The following is a 21763-nucleotide window of genomic DNA, read 5'->3' as shown; positions in this document are numbered from 1 at the left end:
AATGGCATCAGAGAGACCCTCTCTGAAATTCGCCGCCAGGGCGCACTCATTCCACTGAGTAAGCACAGACCATTTACGAAATTTTTGGCAGTATACCTCAGCTTCATCTTGCCCTTGAGATAGGGCCATCAAGGCTTTTTCAGCCTGAATCTCTAAGTTAGGTTCCTCATAAAGCAACCCCAAAGCCAGAAAAAACGCATCCACATTGAGCAACGCAGGATCCCCGGGTGCCAATGCAAATGCCCAGTTTTGAGGGTCACCCCGCAGCAAGGAAATTACTATCTTAACCTGCTGTGCGGGATCTCCAGCGGAGCGAGATCTCAGGGAAAGAAATAATTTACAATTATTTTTGAAATTCAGGAAACGAGATCTATCCCCGGAGAAAAATTCTGGTATAGGAATTCTAGGTTCAGATATAGGAGCATGAATAACAAAATCCTGTAAATTTTGAACCTTCGTAGCAAGATTATTCAAACCTGTAACCAAACTCTGAGGATCCATTTTAATCAGGTGAGATCAGAGCCATTCAAGGATTAGAAGGAGAGAGAGAGACAAAGGCTGCAATTTAGAGCAGAAATGCAACTGAGTCAACTAAAAAGCAAACTCAGAAGGAAAAAAAAAAATCTGCAGACTTCTTTTTCTCTCCTTTCTTCTGCCAACGGTTTTAACCCTTGGCCGGCCATACTGTCATGGTTCCCAATGGCAAGGGAACGTCAGAGAACTTAAACAACAGACTAGCTCTTGGGTGATGGAATCTCGAGCTGACCGTGAGCTAAACCTACCACAACAACTAACAGTGGCCGGGTGGCGTACCTACGTTTTATCCCTAGACGCCTAGCGCCAGCCGGAGGACTAACTAACCCTAATAGAGGAAAAGACAGACCTGGCTTACCTCTAGGGAAATTCCCCCAAAAAGGAGACAGAAGCCCCCCACATATATTGACGGTGAGTTCAGAGGAAAAGACATACGCAGTATGAAGGTAGGTTCAGCAAAGCGAGGTCCGCTTACTAGATAGCAAAAAGATACAATAGGGAACTTCACGGTCAGCTGAAAACCCTATTAAAATACCATCCCGAAATTACTTTAAGACTCATGTGTCAACTCATGACACCGGAGTGGCAATTTCGGCCCACAAGAGCTTCCAGCTACAGAAAAATAACATAACTGTGAACTGGAACAAAAATGCAAAACAAACTTAGGACCAAGAGTCCAACTTAGCTGATAGTAGTCTAGAAGCAGGAACATGCAACAGAAAGGCTCTGGTTACATTGATGGCCGGCACTAGAATAACTGAGCAGCAAGGCTAAATAGGATACACCCATATCCTGATGGAAACAGGTGAACAGAGAAAGTGAAGCACACAAGTCCAGTACCACCAGTGACCACCGGGGGAGCCCAAAAACCAAATTCACAACACCATTGGCTTTCAGTCATGGGGACGGTGCAGGTAGCATTTGCTCAGCGCTCAGAGCATCATTCACTATACTGGGAGTGACGGCTGTAAGCATGCCATGGCACTTTGATTAAAGGGAATCTGTCACCTCATTTTGCCGCTATAAACTGCGGCCACCGCCATTAGGGGCTTATCTACAGCATTCTGTAATGCTGTAGATAAGCCTCCAATGTAGCCTGAAAGATAAGAAAAAGAAGTTATATTATACTCACCCAGGGGCGGTTCCGATTCGGTCCGGTCCGATGGGCATCACAGGTCCGGGTCCGGCGCCTCCCATCTTTATGCGATGATGTCCTCTTCCTTGTGTCTGTTGCGGCTCTTGCGCAGGCGTACTGATTTGCCCTGTTGAGGGCAGCGTAAAGTACTGCAGAGCGCAGGCGTTGGGCCTCTCTGACCTTTCCCAGCGCCTGTGCACTGCAGTACTTTACGCTGCCCTCAACAGGGCAGAGAATTACACCTGTGCAGGAGCCGTGAAAGAAGCAAGGAAGATCATATGAAGATGGGAGGCGCCGGACCCGTACCTGCAACGCCCATCGGACCCGAACCGAACCGCCCCAGTGTGAGCATAATCTAACTTGTTTTTCTTACCTTTCAGGTTACATCAGGGTCTTATCTACAGCATTACAGAATGCTGTAGATAAGCCCTTAATGGCAGTGGCCGCAGTTTATAGCGGCAAAATGAGGTGTCGAATTCCCTTTAACAGTTTGCGCTGCACTTCAAGCAGTGAGAGTGCCAGGGTATGCTTCCATGACGGAAAGCCAGCTGCTCCTGGGAGGAAATAAGTTAATTTTTTCCCGGTAGCTGCACTGTTAAGGTGGCAAGGCAGCATTATAATGCTGTTTAGCTGCAGATTAACCCTATATCTGCAAGAAAATAGCATTTTCCAAAAAGACAGATTTCCTTTAAGAGGGTAAATAGCAGTCAGTTATGACCCTCATTAAAGGGGTTTCATGTGTCCTAACTCTTTTTAACAATTAGTTTGCTAATGTTCTTTTATTACCTGCTTTGCTTTTATGAGCACATCTATGTGTAGGTCATATAACCCTTTATTGCCATTAAGTCACTGCTTCTGCTTTTTCAACACGGGCTCTAGAATTGGACGGAATGAAAATAGTACGTCATTGATGGGGGTGGGGCTACCTTTCAATGGTTGACAACATCCAAAATTGGACGGAATGTGATGATAACAACACTGATGGGGGCAGGGCTATCTTTCAATTACTGACAGCGTCCAGAATCGAACAGAATGAGAAGAGGATGTCACTTGTAATTGGAATGCATATCACAGCACTTGTCAGCTGAAGGGGCTAATGCCTCAAAGCATTTTTAATATCCTTGCAGAAGACAGTGAAGCCTGATCTGAGCTTGGTGATGCAGGGTGCAGACTGACTCTGCTGATGATGCTTAGCACCAGTCCATTCAGCTAACAAGCACTGCGATGTGCTGCTTGTCAGTAGAAAGCATACCGCAGTGCTTGTTAGCTGAAGGGGCCGGAGCTCCAAAGCATCTGCAGAGTCAGTCTGCACCATGCTTTGTTTTTTCCTGATATAGAGCTCCACATATCCTGGATACTCCTTAGGAAAAATTTATAAAATGTTCCTCACCGCTTTTATTTGCCTGAAAATATTGTGACTTGATTCAAAAATGGAGAGAAAGAGTAAGAAAAATGTATAATTTCTTATGGCAAACTAATGTAAATTATAGATAATAATAGATTATGGCTGCACACATCTGTGCTAAAATAAGGAAGTTTGAAATATAAGGAATAGGAATAGCATAACGGCTTATGAACTTTATGAACAAACATGAGATTTTAGCACAAGATTTGGCCAAATATTGTGAGCCCATTCACCAACGACAAGGTAATCTCAGATTGAATGGGTAACTACACTGCCTGCCTGGTGTGAACACTTACCTATGGTCTCTGAGCTACTGCCCAATGTGAACACATGCTTGTGGCTAATGACATGATAAAGCCTTCTTATATAGGGAGGCTCAGAACCAATAGTGTTAAGATGTAATTAAAAATCACAGGTATGGTGAAGGGCGGGACGTTCAAGTCAGAAAATAGTATATAGTAAAAATAAGTAAACTGACTGAACAATATATATAATAATTATAAATGCTGGTGCATAGCCAAAAAAATACATACATAATAATAGATTATGGCTGCACACATCTGTGCTAAAATAAGGAAGTTTGAAATATAAGGAATAGGAATAGCATAACGGCTTATGAACTTTATGAACAAACATGAGATTTTAGCACAAGATTTGGCCAAATATTGTGAGCCCATTCACCAACGACAAGGTAATCTCAGATTGAATGGGTAACTACACTGCCTGCCTGGTGTGAACACTTACCTATGGTCTCTGAGCTACTGCCCAATGTGAACACATGCTTGTGGCTAATGACATGATAAAGCCTTCTTATATAGGGAGGCTCAGAACCAATAGTGTTAAGATGTAATTAAAAATCACAGGTATGGTGAAGGGCGGGACGTTCAAGTCAGAAAATAGTATATAGTAAAAATAAGTAAACTGACTGAACAATATATATAATAATTATAAATGCTGGTGCATAGCCAAAAAAATACATACATAATAATAGATTATGGCTGCACACATCTGTGCTAAAATAAGGAAGTTTGAAATATAAGGAATAGGAATAGCATAACGGCTTATGAACTTTATGAACAAACATGAGATTTTAGCACAAGATTTGGCCAAATATTGTGAGCCCATTCACCAACGACAAGGTAATCTCAGATTGAATGGGTAACTACACTGCCTGCCTGGTGTGAACACTTACCTATGGTCTCTGAGCTACTGCCCAATGTGAACACATGCTTGTGGCTAATGACATGATAAAGCCTTCTTATATAGGGAGGCTCAGAACCAATAGTGTTAAGATGTAATTAAAAATCACAGGTATGGTGAAGGGCGGGACGTTCAAGTCAGAAAATAGTATATAGTAAAAATAAGTAAACTGACTGAACAATATATATAATAATTATAAATGCTGGTGCATAGCCAAAAAAATACATACATAATAATAGATTATGGCTGCACACATCTGTGCTAAAATAAGGAAGTTTGAAATATAAGGAATAGGAATAGCATAACGGCTTATGAACTTTATGAACAAACATGAGATTTTAGCACAAGATTTGGCCAAATATTGTGAGCCCATTCACCAACGACAAGGTAATCTCGTTGGTGATTACTCTTCAATATTGTTCAGTCAGTTTACTTATTTTTACTATATACTATTTTCTGACTTGAACGTCCCGCCCTTCACCATACCTGTGATTTTTAATTACATCTTAACACTATTGGTTCTGAGCCTCCCTATATAAGAAGGCTTTATCATGTCATTAGCCACAAGCATGTGTTCACATTGGGCAGTAGCTCAGAGACCATAGGTAAGTGTTCACACCAGGCAGGCAGTGTAGTTACCCATTCAATCTGAGATTACCTTGTCGTTGGTGAATGGGCTCACAATATTTGGCCAAATCTTGTGCTAAAATCTCATGTTTGTTCATAAAGTTCATAAGCCGTTATGCTATTCCTATTCCTTATATTTCAAACTTCCTTATTTTAGCACAGATGTGTGCAGCCATAATCTATTATTATGTATGTATTTTTTTGGCTATGCACCAGCATTTATAATTATTATATATATTGTTCAGTCAGTTTACTTATTTTTACTATATACTATTTTCTGACTTGAACGTCCCGCCCTTCACCATACCTGTGATTTTTAATTACATCTTAACACTATTGGTTCTGAGCCTCCCTATATAAGAAGGCTTTATCATGTCATTAGCCACAAGCATGTGTTCACATTGGGCAGTAGCTCAGAGACCATAGGTAAGTGTTCACACCAGGCAGGCAGTGTAGTTACCCATTCAATCTGAGATTACCTTGTCGTTGGTGAATGGGCTCACAATATTTGGCCAAATCTTGTGCTAAAATCTCATGTTTGTTCATAAAGTTCATAAGCCGTTATGCTATTCCTATTCCTTATATTTCAAACTTCCTTATTTTAGCACAGATGTGTGCAGCCATAATCTATTATTATGTATGTATTTTTTTGGCTATGCACCAGCATTTATAATTATTATATATATTGTTCAGTCAGTTTACTTATTTTTACTATATACTATTTTCTGACTTGAACGTCCCGCCCTTCACCATACCTGTGATTTTTAATTACATCTTAACACTATTGGTTCTGAGCCTCCCTATATAAGAAGGCTTTATCATGTCATTAGCCACAAGCATGTGTTCACATTGGGCAGTAGCTCAGAGACCATAGGTAAGTGTTCACACCAGGCAGGCAGTGTAGTTACCCATTCAATCTGAGATTACCTTGTCGTTGGTGAATGGGCTCACAATATTTGGCCAAATCTTGTGCTAAAATCTCATGTTTGTTCATAAAGTTCATAAGCCGTTATGCTATTCCTATTCCTTATATTTCAAACTTCCTTATTTTAGCACAGATGTGTGCAGCCATAATCTATTATTATGTATGTATTTTTTTGGCTATGCACCAGCATTTATAATTATTATATATATTGTTCAGTCAGTTTACTTATTTTTACTATATACTATTTTCTGACTTGAACGTCCCGCCCTTCACCATACCTGTGATTTTTAATTACATCTTAACACTATTGGTTCTGAGCCTCCCTATATAAGAAGGCTTTATCATGTCATTAGCCACAAGCATGTGTTCACATTGGGCAGTAGCTCAGAGACCATAGGTAAGTGTTCACACCAGGCAGGCAGTGTAGTTACCCATTCAATCTGAGATTACCTTGTCGTTGGTGAATGGGCTCACAATATTTGGCCAAATCTTGTGCTAAAATCTCATGTTTGTTCATAAAGTTCATAAGCCGTTATGCTATTCCTATTCCTTATATTTCAAACTTCCTTATTTTAGCACAGATGTGTGCAGCCATAATCTATTATTATGTATGTATTTTTTTGGCTATGCACCAGCATTTATAATTATTATATATATTGTTCAGTCAGTTTACTTATTTTTAATGTAAATTATAGCACAGAATTATGCTGGCTCATAGCAGGAGTTGTTACCAATTTAGGACAACCAAAAATAGATTGTCTCATGGGTTTTTGCAATCTAGTCATGGTGGATCCGTCTTCAGAAACCTTTGATGACAAAATGTTATCCTTTGGGGAAGCTATGGGCAGTAATAAATATCATGCCAGCCATTTAAATGAATGACCAATCATGTAGCATATGTATGAACTGATGAACTGAGTGTGATAGTGAAGCTATTCCCTTCTTTGATGTCATGAGATAATCCTCATGTTAAAAAGGTTGTCCAATACTGAACGCCCCAGCTCATCAGTTCAGGATAGTAATTAAAACCTCTTGCAGCTGCACCATTCCAGTGTTGGCGCTGATGGTCCCAGAGGCTGGCTTGATTTTTTGTGTCACACTCAGCCAGCATATGACACAGCAAATGAAGTCACCATTTCGGAACAGAGGTGCTGAGATCACGGGAATGGTGCAGCTGCAGGAGGTGATTATACACTGTTTTTGTTTTAACTGGGGTCCTGAATGAATCGAGTTGGGGTTGTCCATTAATGGACAAACCCGTTAAGCCATCTTTTGAATCAATTTGTGATTCATGTGCCCAGACAGCTAAAAGTCTACAGTATTCCTGATGTTCTTTCAATAGCAGACTCACATCTGGAGTGCTTCTAAGCTTTGGATAGCACATAGAGAAGAACTCAAATTATTTAGTGTTGTTCATGGAGCTCAATAGTAAACTAAGGTCCACCAGTCATGATGGTTCATAAGTTCAGGCACAGGTAAATCTCCGATATTTTAGTAATTTGGTTTTGATTTTTTTTCTAAGTTGAACTATAGGTTTGCCAAGTGTAGTACGTTATAAAAAGTCTACTTGGATCCTGTACTATGCTGTGACTGACACTTTGCATCAAAATGGGCATGTCTCATGTTGGTATGACTTTCTTTCTTAGGTATGCGTTTCACTCCTCCTCGTGGCTGGTTTCAGGCACTGCAGATCCAGCACCTCCAGGGCGTCTCCATTTCCACCCAGATTCTCCTGCGCGAGGATCTCATTGGATGCGACAAACTGTGTCTTTTGACCGACTTAAGCTCACTAACAATGCACAGGATATGAGAGGACATGTAAGAAAAATTCATCAATGGTATATGATATCTTTCCAACTGCTCGTACACCTACAATGTATTCTTGCATTTAGCCCTTATTCTACATCCAATCCATAACCATATATTTACTTTTAGGCTTAAATGGAACCTGTCAGGTACCCCATTGCCCATCAATCCAGCAGAATTCACATCTATGTTACTAATTTCCCTGTCTAACCAGCCCTTTATAATGTTATTCATTTAAATCCATGTTTTTAAAAAAGTATTTATAATCTGTTTTTCTTATGCTAATTATGCTTTTGACTAGTTGATGAGGTGTTAGCTTCCCCAGACTAGTCGTCCCCCGAAACGTTATGACACCCCCGAGCGTGATATATTGAGCGGTAACTAAAGCCCCGCCTCTATGACTGAAAGCTGGAGGTTGCAGGTAGGAATGAAGTACACTTCCGCCTGGTAGCTGAGCTTTCGGTGCGGTAGCCACACAGCTTTAGAACACAATTAACCTGTAAATTAACCCCGTATCTGAAGGTTAATAGTGTTTGGAAACGTGACAGGTCCTCTTTAATTTTTATCAAACAGTTTACACTGTAGAGCAGAAATAGTCAATTGTGAAAATATAGAAAACATAATGTAACATTTCTCCATAATGTGTTAATTATGTAAATCTGCAGATTATTCTAAACTCGATGCATCGTTACCAGCCAAGGCTCCACATTCTGCTCTCTGATCAACATCAAGGTGGAGAAGCCCGAGCTGCACAAAACTTTGTATCATTTATCTTCCCAGAGACTCAGTTCACGGCTGTGACGGCATATCAAAATCATAGAGTAAGTGACAGTCTTATAATGACCTAGAATGTGAACTTCCCTGAAGACATTCTTATATACAGTATAAAAGCTGCTTCTTTTGTTTTTAATATTGCTTCAGTGCATCTAGAATGAGAACTCAATTTGCTGCAGTCATATGTTACGTTGCTGCAGCAATGACTTCACTTTGTCAGATCACAGCATTGCTTCAGTCAATCATTGAGCTCAGTGACTCTGGCATCTATATTGGCATAGTGATTGGCTGCAGCGGTGATGTGCACTGTCGAAGTGATGAATCTCCTGAAGCAAAAATCCATAGAGCAGAAAAACGGGATGGAGACCCAGGGCCCCAAAATGTCTTTGCTCAAAGCAGAAGGTACAGCTTGTGATGTGCTGAACCTAAAACAATGGGAGGCCTGCAACAGACATATCAATGATATAAAAGGCACCAGTGACATACTGCTGCAAAGTAACAAATGCTGTGATTTGGAAGTTTTGGGCTCATTACCACTCGCGATGAAATCGGATGAATATATATATATATATATATATATATATATATATATATATACATATATACATACATACATACATACATACATACATACATACATACATACACACACACACACACACACACACACACACACACACACACACACACACACACACACACACACTGTGTTCCAAAATATTATGCAAATTGTATTTAAGTCGCATCAAGATTTAATTGTTTTGTTTTTCAAATAAACTCGCGGATGGTATTGTGTGTCAGGGCTCAGTGGATCACTGAAATAAATTTTAAACACGTGTGATAATTAGTTTTCCAGGTGATTCAAATTAAAGGAAAACTAACTACTTAAAAATGATGTTCCACATGATTAAGCAGGCCACAGCTTTCAAGCAATATGGGAAATAAAAAGGATCTCTCGGCTGCTGAAAAGTGTTATATAGTGCAAGGCCTTGGACAAGGTATGAAAACATTAGATATTTCACAAAAAATTAAGAATAATTATCATACTGTGAAGAGATTTGTGACTGAAACAGAGCACAGACAGAGTTAATGCAGATAAAGGCATAATGAGAAAGGTTTCTGCCAGACAAATTAATTGGATTAAGAGAGCAGCTGCCAAAATACCATTACAAAGCAGCAAACAGTTATTTGAAGCTGCTAGTGCCTCTGGAGTCCCTCAAACCTCAAGGTGTAGGATCCTTCAAAGGCTTGCTGTGGGGCATAAACCTACTATTCGGCCATCCCGAAACAGTGTTCACAAGCAGGAATGGATGCAGTGGGCCCAGACATACATGAAGACTAATTTTCAAACAGTCTTGTTTACTGATGAGTGTCGAGCAACCCTGGATGGTCCAGATGGATGGACTAGTGGATGGTTGGTGGATGGCCACCATGTCCCAACAAGGCTGCGGTCAGCAAGGAGGTGGAGTCATGTTTTCGGCCGGAATCATGGGGAAACAGCTGGTAGGGCCCTTTAAGGACCCTGAAGGTGTGAAAATGACCTCTGCAAAGTATATAGAGTTTCTGACTGACAACTTTCTTCCATGGTCTAAAAAGCAGAAATGTGCCTTCAGGAGAAAAATCATCTTCATGCATGACAATGCACCACCTCATGCTGCAAAGAATACCTCTGAGTCATTGACTGCTATGGGCATAAAATGAGAAACTCATGGTGTGGCCACCATCTTCCCCTGACCTCAACCCTATAGAGAACCTTTGGAGTATCATCAAGCAAAATATCTATGAGGGTGGGAGGCAGTTCACATCAAAACAGCAGCTCTGGAAGGCTATTCTGACTTCATGCAAAGAAATACAAACAGAAACTCTCCAAAAACTCACAAGTTCAATGGATGCAAGAATTGTGAAGGTGATATCAAAGAAGGCTTCCTATGTTAACAAGTAACTTGGCCTGTTAGGATGTTTTGGAGTTAGTTTTTTGTTCAGTGAATGTGACCTCTTAATGCTGCAAATTCCACAAATGAGCATTTTCAGTTCTTTAAAACGTATCAAATGTTTAGAAATTCTACTGTGCCTAATAATTTGGAACAGTGCATTTTAAGTTTTTATTCATTTTGGAGATTATACTGTTATCATTGGGAGGTTTCTTCAATAAAATTCGATGTATACTCTAACGGGTGATGACTTTTATTAGACTGACTGTCATTTGCACCGACCATTTAGGAAAATCTGAGAAAAATGTAATGTGCATAATAATTTGGAACATGGTGCATATATATATATATATATATATTGCACAGAAAGTTAGAAGAAAAGCCGGTAATTCATTTGCCGGCTCCCGTAAAATCACTGCAGGCGCCAACAGGATAGAAGACATGGTTTACATATACTAAATAGATGCAGAATAGGTAGATATATAGATGTCAGTGACCAATACAATTAGTAGTGTGTGTGTGTGTGTGTGTGTGTGTGTAAGTTAGGGGACATGTATCTAATTAATAAATGATTATTTTTGAGGGAAAAAAATGGCATGGGCTCACGCGCAATTTTCGGAACCAGCAGAGGGAAAGTCAGCAACAGGGGGCAGATGTTTATAGCCTCGGAAGGGGGTATTTTCCCACGCTCCAGAGTTCAGCGCAGGTCAGGCTGTGAGGGAGCGCAGCTTCTGTGATGGCACCGCTAGTCACTGAAGCTCCGCTCACAGTATCTCCTCATTCACCAGTGGTTTACAGCTGGGATAGTCGCATCTTGGCACCATCCTGGTTCTAAACTGTATGTCCCACAGATATGGATTACTGCGTGGGACACAGCAACGGACAGGTATGGGTTTATTGTTGGTTTGCTATTTTGTTATTACAGGAGATCGAGGGGGTCACATGGATTAGCTGTATAATAAAGATGGCAAACTGTGTTTACTTTTTTTTCATTAAAATACTTTATTCTGGCTGTGTTTTTATTTAACCCATAACAACTATAGGATTAGTAATGGATAGGTGTCTTATTGACACCTCTCCATTACTAAGCCAGGCTTGATGTCACCTTACAATACAAAGGTGACATTAACCCCCAAACTCTTACCCCACTTGCCACCACTACAGGGCAAGTGGGAAGAGAGTCTAAGTGCTGGAATTTTAAATTCCTATTTTGCATCTGTTTTCTCTCAGAAAAACATCATCTGATTTTCACTGTCCTATTAAGGGAATAGAATAATCCAGGATATCTATAAACAGAAAGATAGTGAAAGAAACACTTAGGTAACATGAATGAATTCAAGTCTCCGGGTCTAGATGAATTACACCCCAGAGTACTGAAGGAGATAGCAGAAGAAATTTTTGAATCACTCTTTATAATCTTTGAAAATTCTTGGAGAACAGGAGAAGTCCCAGAAGACTGGATAAGAGCAAATGTTGTTCCTATCTTCAAAAAGGGGAAGGTGGACCCAGGGAACTATAAGCCGGTGAGTCTGACATCTATACCAGGAAAGATCTTTGAACAAATTACACTGGTCTACAAAAAAAAAAAAAAAAATTCTGGCATGGACTTTAAGAACAGTTTTAGACTAATTCGAGGCTGCTGAATTCAAATCTAATCTTACAATTTCTCTATCACATCACGTTTTTGCGCTACAGGTATATAGCCCATTTTCAAGAATTCCATGATAAATATAAGTAGTGTATGAAAAGTGCCGGTTTATACGGTTCACTAAGGTCAATTTAGTTTTCATTTAGTTTCCCAATAAATGTGAGAATATCTTTGTTTTCTTTGAACATGCATAATTCCTATTTGTTATGATAACACCCTTGTTTTCTGTGCTACTGGGACAGTAGAGCTACAGCAGAGCATTGGGTGAAAACTGAATGGCCTCAGCGGCAGAGTTGGCATCTGGCGATAAGAATGTCATCCATGATCCTCTAGTGCAGGTGTCCCCAACCTGTAGCTCGGGAGCCACATGTGGCTCGCGGTCCCATGAATTGTGGCTCGCGGCTGCCTGTCAGCTTGGTGCATTAGCTGCAGTTTTCGCAAACAGGTATGAAGAGCACATCTCAAAATGGTGAATTTTATGAGCAGCCCTGTACAGTAGAGCAGATCTGGATGCACATATACTTGTCTTAGGGGTTTTGAGTTTATTGAAGTATGGTATGCTGGAGACAAGATGACAACACCTGTCAGAGGAGGTGTTTGAAGCTGGATCTGACAGTGTCTTGGGAGTTCTTTATAGGAGAATACTGAAAAGGGGGTATTGTAGGAACCCCTAGGTCTTTGTATACTGCTTTGGGGTGATTGATTTTTGTGGAAAAGCTTTGGTTACCATTATACCTATAATGGGGCTTTGGTTGCACCTATTGTGAGGGGGGAAGGAGCTGAATGTGGCTCACGACCCTCTCTCAAGGCTGGATGTGGCTCGCAACCCTCTCTGAGCTGAATGTGGCTCTCAAGGTCAGAAACGTTGGGGACCTCTGCTCTAGTGGATATGAAGGACATTCTTTCCTCCCTTACACATAAAACTTGTATTGATGAAGCAGTTCGTCAAAGCTCTCAATCACAGTGGAGAATGCTTTAAATATATATGTTCAACCTTTCCTGGTCTTAGTGAAAAGAAGAAAGGCTGGAATATTTGATGGATCTCAAAGAAGAAAAAGGCTGGAATATTTGATGGACCTCAAATAAGAACACTTATGAGAGACCCAAATTTTATCACATCAATGAACGAGACAGAAGAAAGAGCTTGGAATGCATTTTGTAATGTGGTGCAGAATTTTCTAGGGAATAAGAAAGCAGACAACTATGAAGAGATTGTGGAAGAGCTACTAATGAGTCTGCAAAATCTTGGATGTAGAATGAGTATCAAGATTCACTATTTACACAGCCATTTGGACTTTTTTCCAGAGAACCTTGGGGATGTGAGCGAGGAACAAGGGGAGCGTTTTCATCAGGACATTAAAACAATGGAAGAATGGTATCAAGGCCGGTGGGACTCACATATGATGGCTGACTATTGCTGGAGCTTGATGAGAGACAACCCAGAAGCTGTACATCACAGATCAGCCAAGAAAAGAAAGTTCAAATAACTTCCATTTGTCATTCATCTGTGTGCCATATATATGTGTTTTTATATTTTGTAGTTTAATTCTGTAAGTATATTTGATTTGCTGTACATAGACTTTGTAATCTTTGTTATTCCTGGATTAAAAATATACAATGTAGTATCAAAAATCGTGCTTTTATCATAAAACTTTAGATAAGAGTAATTTTCATCAAAAATTGAAAATATCTCGAAATCCTGATGTGATAGCCAAAAACGGAGTTCATATTCGTAATCAGCAGCCAAAATTGACTTAAAATGTTTCAAAACCTTTTGCCAGAAAAATTGCGTTTACCAGTGTTATTAACCCCTTCATGACCCAGCCTATTTTGGCCTTAATGACCTTGCCGTTTTTTGCAATTCTGACCAGTGTCCCTTTATGAGGTAATAACTCAGGAACGCTTCAACGGATCCTAGCGATTCTGAGATTGTTTTTTCGTGACATATTGGGCTTCATGTTAGTGGTAAATTTAGGTCGATAATTTCTGAGTTTATTTGTGAAAAAAAAAACGAAAATTTGGCGAAAATTTTTAAAACTTCGCAATTTTCACATTTTGAATTGTTATTCTGTTAAACCAGAGAGTTATGTGACACAAAATATTTAATAAATAACATTTCCCACATGTCTACTTTACATCAGCACAATTTTGGAAACAAATTTTTTTTTTGCTAGGAAGTTATAAGGGTTAAAATTTGACCAGTGATTTCTCATTTTTACAACAAAATTTACAAAACCATTTTTTTTAGGGACCACCTCACATTTGAAGTCAGTTTGAGGGTTCTATATGGCTGAAAATACCCAAAAGTGACACCATTCTAAAAACTGCACCCCTCAAGGTGCTCAAAACCACATTCAAGAAGTTTATTAACCCTTCAGGTGTTTCACAGCAGCAGAAGCAACATGGAAGTAAAAAATGAACATTTAACTTTTTAGTCAAAAAAATGATCTTTTAGCAACAATTTTTTTATTTTCCCAAGGGTAAAAGGAGAAATTGGACCACGAACATTGTTGTCCAATTTGTCCTGAGTACGCTGATACCTCATATGTGGGGGTAAACCACTGTTTGGGCGCACGACAGGGCTCGGAAGGGAAGGAGCGCCATTTGACTTTTTGAATGAAAAATTGGCTCCAATCTTTAGCGGACACCATGTCGCGTTTGGAGAGCCCCCGTGTGCCTAAACATTGGAGCTCCCCCACAAGTGACCCCATTTTGGAAACTAGACCCCCCAAGGAACTTATCTAGAAGATAGTGAGCACTTTAAACCCCCAGGTGCTTCACAAATTGATCCGTAAAAATGAAACAGTACTTTATTTTCACAAAAAAATTATTTTAGCCTTAATTTTTTCATTTTCACATGGGCAACAGGATAAAATGGATCCTAAAATTTGTTGGACAATTTCTCCTGAGTACACCGATACCTCACATGTGGGGGTAAACCACTGTTTGGGCACATGGTAAGGCTCGGAAGGGAAGGAGCGCCATTTGACTTTTTGAATGAAAAATTATCTCCATCGCTAGCGGACACCATGTCACGTTTGGAGAGCCCCTGTGTGCCTAAACATTGGAAACCCCACAAGTGACCCCATTTTGGAAACTAGACCCCCCAAGGAACTTATCTAGAAGCATAGTGAGCACTTTAAACCCTCAGGTGCTTCACAAATTGATCCGTAAAAATGAAAAAGTACTTTTTTTTCACACAAAATTTCTTTTAGCCTCAATTTTTTCATTTTCACATGGGCAACAGGATAAAATGGATCCTAAAATTTGTTGGGCAATTTCTCCTGAGTACGCCGATACCTCATATGTGGGGGTAAACCACTGGGTGCACGGCAAGGCTCGGAAGGGGAGGCGTGCCATTTGACTTTTTGAATGGAAAATTAGCTCCAATCGTTAGCGGACACCATGTCGCGTTTGGAGAGCCCCTGTGTGCCTAACCATTGGAGCTCCCCTACAAGTGACCCCATTTTGGAAACTAGACCCCCCAAGGAACTTATCTAGATGCATAGTGAGCACTTATAACCCCCAGGTGCTTCACAGAAGTTTATAACGCAGAGCCGTGAAAATAAAAAATAATTTTTCTTTCCTCAAAAATGATTTTTAGCCCAGAATTTTTTATTTTCCCAAGGGTAATAGGAGAAATTGGACCCCAAATGTTGTTGTCCAGTTTGTCCTGAGTACGATGATACCCCATATGTGTGGGTAAACCACTGTTTGGGCGCACGGCAGGGCTCGGAAGGGAAGGCACGCCATTTGGCTTTTTGAATGGAAAATTAGCTCCAATCATTAGCGGACACCATGTCGCGTTTGGAGAGCCCCTTTGTGCCTAAACATTGGAGCTCCCGCACAAGTGACCCCATTTTGGAAACTAGACCTCCCAAGGAACTAATCTAGATGTGTGGTGAGCACTTTGAACCCCCAAGTGCTTCACAGAAGTTTATAACGCAGAGCCATGAAAATAAAAAATAATTTTTCTTTTCTCAAAAATGATATTTTAGCCCACAATTTTTTATTTTCCCAAGGGTAACAGGAGAAATTGGACCCCAAAAGTTGTTGTTCAGTTTCTCCTGAGTACGCTGATACCCCATATGTGGGGGTAAACCAGTTTGGGCACATGCCGGGGCTCGGAAGGGAAGTAGTGACGTTTTGGAATGCAGACTTTGATGGAATGGTCTGCGGGCCTCATGTTACGTTTGCAGAGCCCCTGATATGCCTAAACAGTAGAAACCCCCCACAAGTGACCCCATTTTGGAAACTAGACCCCCCAAGGAACTTATCTAGATGTGTGGTGAGCACGTTCAACCCCCAAGTGCTTCACAGAAGTTTACAACGCAGAGCCGTGAAAATAAAAAAATCATTTTTCTTTCCTCAAAAAAGATGTTTTAGCTAGCAATTTTTTATTTTCACAAGGGTAACAGGAGAAATTGGACCCCAATATTTATTGCCCAGTTTGTTGTGAGTACGCTGATACCCCATATGTGGGGGTAAACCACTGTTTGGGCACATGTCAGGGCTCGGAAGGGAAGTAGTGACATTTGAAATGCAGACTTTGATGGAATGGTCTGCGGGCGTCACATTGCATTTGCAGAGCCCCTGATGTGCCTAAACAGTAGAAACCCCCCACAAGTGACCCCATTTTGGAAACTAGACCCCCTAAGGAACTTATCTAGATGTGTGGTGAGCACTTTCAACCCCCAAGTGCTTCACAGAAGTTTATAACACAGAGCCGTGAAAATAAAAAATAATTGTTCTTTCCTCAAAAATTATGTTTTAGCAAGTAATTTTTTATTTTTGCAAGGGTAACAGGAGAAATTGGACCCCAACAGTTGTTGCGCAGTTTGTCCTGAGTACGCTGGTACCCCATATGTGGGGGTAAACCACTGTTTGGGCGCACGTCGGGGCTTGGAAGGGAGGGAGCACCATTTGACTTTTTGAACGCAAGATTGGCTGGAATCAATGGTGGCGCCATGTTGCGTTTGGAGACCCCTGATGTGCCTAAACAGTGGAAACCCCTCAATTCTAACTTCAACACTAACCCCAACACACCCCTAATCCTAATCCCAACTGTAGCCATAACCCTAATCACAACCCTAACCCCAACACACCCCTAACCACAACCCTAACCGCAACACACCCGTAACCCTAATTCCAACCCTAACCCTAATCCTAACCCTAATCCCAACCCTAACCACAACTGTAACCCCAACACACCCCTAATCCTATCCGTAACCCTAACCACAAGCCTAATCTTAACCCTATTTCCAACCCTAGCCCTAATTCCAACCCTAACTCTAATTCCAACCCTAACCCTAAGGCTATGTGCCCACATTGCGGATTAGTGTGAGATTTTTCCGCACGATTTTTGAAAAATCTGCAGGTAAAAGGCGCTGCGTTTTACCTGTGGATTTACAGCGGATTTACAGTGTTTTTTTGTGCGGATTTCACCTGCGGATTCCTATTGAGGAACAGGTGTAAAACGCTGCGGAATCCGCACAAAGAATTGACATGCTGCGGAAAATACAATGCAGCGTTTCTGCACGGAATTTTCCGCACCATGGACACAGCGGATTTGGTTTTCCATAGGTGTACATGGTACTGTAAATCTGATGGAAAACTGCTACGAATTCGCAGCGGCCAATCCGCTGCGGATCCGTGGCCAATCCGCTGCGGATCCGTGGCCAATCCGCTGCGGATCCACGGCCAATCCGCTGCGGATCCGTGTCCAAATCCGCACTGTGTGCACATGCCCTAACCCTAACCCTACCCCTACCCCTAACCCTACCCCTAACCCTACCCCTAGTTCTAACCCTAGTTCTAACCCTAACCCTAGTGGAAAAAGAAAAAAAAATATTTTCTTTATTTTATTATTGTCCCTACCTATGGGGGTGCTAAAGGGGGGGGGTTATTTATTATTTTTTTATTTTGATCGCTGTGATAGAACCTATCACAGCGACCAAAATGTACTTGTAACGAATCTGCCGGCCGGCAGATTCGGCGGGCGCACTACGCATGCGCCCGCCATTTTGGAAGATGGCGGCACCCATGGAGAAGACGCACGGACACCGGGAGCCTCGGTAAGTATAAGGGGGTGGAGATCGGGGCACGGGGTGGCGTCGGAGCATGGGGGGGTGGCATAGGAGCACGGGGGGAGCGGACAGGAGGACGGGGGAGCGGAGCACAAGACGGAGGGGAGCGGAGCACAGATCGGTGGCTTGGGGGGGCGATCGGTGGGGTGGGGGGGGTCACATAAGTGTTTCCAGCCATGGCCGATGATATTGCAGCATCGGCCATGGCTGGATTGTAATATTTCACCAGTTTTTTAGGTGAAATATTACAAATCGCTCTGATTGGCAGTTTCACTTTCAACAGCCAATCAGAGCGATCGTAGCCATGGGGGGGGTGAAGCCACCCACCCTGGGCTGAAGTACCACTCCCTCTGTCCCTGCAGATCGGGTGAAATTGGAGTTAACCCTTTCACCCGATCTGCAGGGACACGATCATTCCATGATGCCACATAGGCGTCATGGGTCGGATTGCCACCGACTTTCATGACGCCTACGTGGCGTCAAAGGTCGGGAAGGGGTTAAAAAACATGTATGTAAGTACCTGGATAAGAATGATGTGATTAAACAGAGTCAGCATGGGTTTGTAACTAATAAATCATGTCAGACTAACTTAATTTTCTTCTATGACAATCACTGACTGGGTGGATCAGGGAAATGCTGTAGATATAGTATTTCTTGACTTCAGCAAAGCATTTGACAAAGTATCTCACACAATCCTTATTGAAAAAATGACTAAGTATAGAATGGACAAGGCAACTTCGGACCCAAAGAGTGGTCGTAAATGGCTGCACATCCAATTGGAAGAATGTCTCAATTGGGGTATGACAGGGCTTTGTCTTGGGCCCTGTATTGTTCAACATCTTTATCAATGATATAGATGAAGGAACTGAGGGTAATCTGATTAAATTTGCTGATGACACAAAGCTAGGAGGGATAGCTAATACTAGAGAGACAGAATTCAAAAAGATATAAATAAACTGGAGCAGTGGGCAGCAACTAACAGAATGATTTTTAACAGGGAAAAATGCAAAGTACTACATCTGGGCAATAAAAATGAAAAAAGCCAATACAGAATGTGAGGAATAGGGCTAAGCAACAGCACATGTGAAAAAGACTTGGGTATACTAATAGATCTTAGACTGAACATGAGTCAACAGTGTGATGCAGCAGCAAAAAGGGCAAATACAATTCTGGGATGTATTAACAGAAGCATACAGTCTAGATCACGTGAAGTCATTATTGCCCTCTACTCCTCTTTGGTCAGACCTCATCTGGAATACTGTGTCCAGTTTTGGGCACCACATTTTAAAAAAGACATCAACAAACTGTAGCAAGTTCAGAGAAGAGCGACCAGAATGGTGACTGGTCTGCAATCCATGTCCTATGAGGAAGGTTTACAGGATTTGGGAATGTTTAGCTTGCAAAAAAGAAGACTGAGAGGAGACTTACCGTATATACTCGAGTATAAGTCAACCCGAGTATAAGCCGAGACCCCTAACTTTGCCATAAAAAAACTGGGAAAACGTAATGAATCGAGTATAAGCCTAGGGTGGAAAATGCAGCAGCTACTGGTAAATTTGAAAAATAAAAATAGGTACCAATAAAAGTAAAATTAATTGAAATATCAGTAGGTTAAGTGTTTTTGAATATCCATATTGAATCAGGAGCCCCATATAATGCTCCACACAGTTCATGATGGGCCCCATAAGATGCTCCATATAAAATACGCCCCATATAATGCTGCACAAAATTTAATCATGGCCCCATAAGATGCTCCATAGACACATTTGCCCAATACAGTGCTGCATAAGGCTGTGTGCACACGTAGCATATTTTTCGCGTTTTTTTCGCGGTTTTTCGCTATAAAAACGCTATAAAACCGCGGAAAAAACGCTTACATTAAGCATCCTATGTAATAGAATGCATTCCGCATTTTTTGTGCACATGCTGCATTTTTTTCCTGAGCGGAATCGCATTCCAGAAAAAAACGCAGCATGTTCATTAAAATTGCGGAATCGCGGCGATTCTGCACCCATAGGAGTGCATTGATCTGCTTACTTCCCGCACGGGGCTGTGCACACCATGCGGGAAGCAAGCAGATCATGTGCGGTTGGTACCCAGGGTGGAGGAGAGGAGACTCTCCTCCACGGACTGGGCACCATATAATTGGTAAAAAATAAAGAATTAAAATAAAAAATAGTCCTATACTCACCCTCTGATGGCCCCCGAAGTGTTCCCGCCTCTCCGGTGCATGATCTCTCTTCCGTTCCTATAGATGATGTGGTTCAGGACCTGTGATGACGTCACTGTCTTGTGATTGGTCGCGTGACCGCTCATGTGACTCACGCGACCAATCACAAGACAGTGACGTCATCGCAGGCCCTTCACTGCACTCCAGCTATAGGAACGGACGCCGCTGAGGTCTGCAGGTGAGTATAACCATGTTTTTTATTTTTTTAATTATTTTTAAACATTCGATCTTTTACTATAGATGCTGCATAGGCTGCATCTATAGTAAAAAGTTGGTCACACTTGTCAAACACTATGTTTGACAAGTGTGACCAACCTGTCAGTCAGTTTTCCAAGCGATGCTACAGATCGCTTGGAAAACTCTAGCATTCTGCAAGCTAATTATGCTTGCAAAACGCTAGTTTTCTGCGGGTATATGCATGCTAATTCTGCATGCGATATACCCGCGGCAGGAGGCGCAGAATTGCCGCGGAAATTTCCGCGGCAATTCTGCAACGTGTGAACTTAGCCTAAAGGTTAATAAGGGCACCATAAGATACTCCATAGAGACATTTGCCCCATATAATGCTGCACAAATGTTGATTATCTCCCAATAAGATGCTCCATTGAGATATTTGCCCAATATAATGCTGCACAAATGCTGATTTTGGCCCCATAAGATGCTCCATAGAGATATTTGCCCCATATAATGCTGCACAAATGCTGATTATGGCCCCATAAGATGTTCCAGAGATATTTACCCCATATAATGCTGCACAAATGTTGATTATGACCCCATAAGATGCTCCATAGAGATATTTGCCACCTATAATGCTGCACAAATGCTGATTATGGCCCCATAAGATGCTCCATATAGATATTTGCCCCATATAATGCTGCACAAATGTTGATTATGGCCCCATAAGATGCTCCATAGAGATATTTGCCCAATATAATGCTGCACAAATGCTGATTATGGCCCCATAAGATACTCCATAGAGATATTTGCCCCATATAATGCTGCACAAATGTTGATTATGGCCCCATAAGATGCTCCATAGAGATATTTGCCCCATATGCTGTTGCTGTGATTGAAAAAAAAAAAATGACATACTCATCTCTCGTCGCTCAGGCCCCGGCACTTGCAATATTCACCTGTCCTCATTCCACCGCCGGGCTTCATCTTCAGTGTCCTCTGCACGGACGTTCAGGCAGAGGGAGCGCACTAACCACGTCATCGTGCCCTCTGACCTGAGCGTCACATGAGGACGTAGAAGACGGAGCCCGGTGGTGGAACGAGGAGAGGTGAATATCGTGCAATGCTGCTCACCCTCCCCGTTATACTCACCTGCTCCCGTCAGCTTCCCTAATGGTCTTCCCCGGCGCCGGAAGCTCCTTCCAGCGTTGAGTGGTCACCGGTACCGCTCATTACAGTAATGAATATGCGGCTCCACCCCTATGGGAGTGGAGTCGCGTCCATATTC

At 41.6% G+C, this 21763-nt stretch overlaps 1 protein-coding gene across 1 annotated transcript in view; it reads left to right on the top strand.

Moving 5' to 3' along the window:
• Positions 1-21763, top strand: part of LOC143767899 (T-box transcription factor TBX10-like) — a 56259-nt gene that overhangs the window by 11686 nt on the left and 22810 nt on the right. The window contains exons 4-5 of the mRNA XM_077256420.1: positions 7473-7644; positions 8298-8453. Of these exons, the coding sequence (XP_077112535.1) occupies positions 7473-7644; positions 8298-8453 (328 nt within the window). The remainder of the gene's footprint in view (positions 1-7472; positions 7645-8297; positions 8454-21763) is intronic.

The sequence above is a fragment of the Ranitomeya variabilis genome, chromosome 4 (genome assembly GCF_051348905.1).
Source record: "Ranitomeya variabilis isolate aRanVar5 chromosome 4, aRanVar5.hap1, whole genome shotgun sequence".
NCBI classification, from domain to species: Eukaryota; Metazoa; Chordata; class Amphibia; order Anura; family Dendrobatidae; genus Ranitomeya; species Ranitomeya variabilis.
The sequence above is the reverse complement of the archived record's forward strand: the minus strand, read 5'-3'. Positions and strand labels throughout refer to the sequence as shown.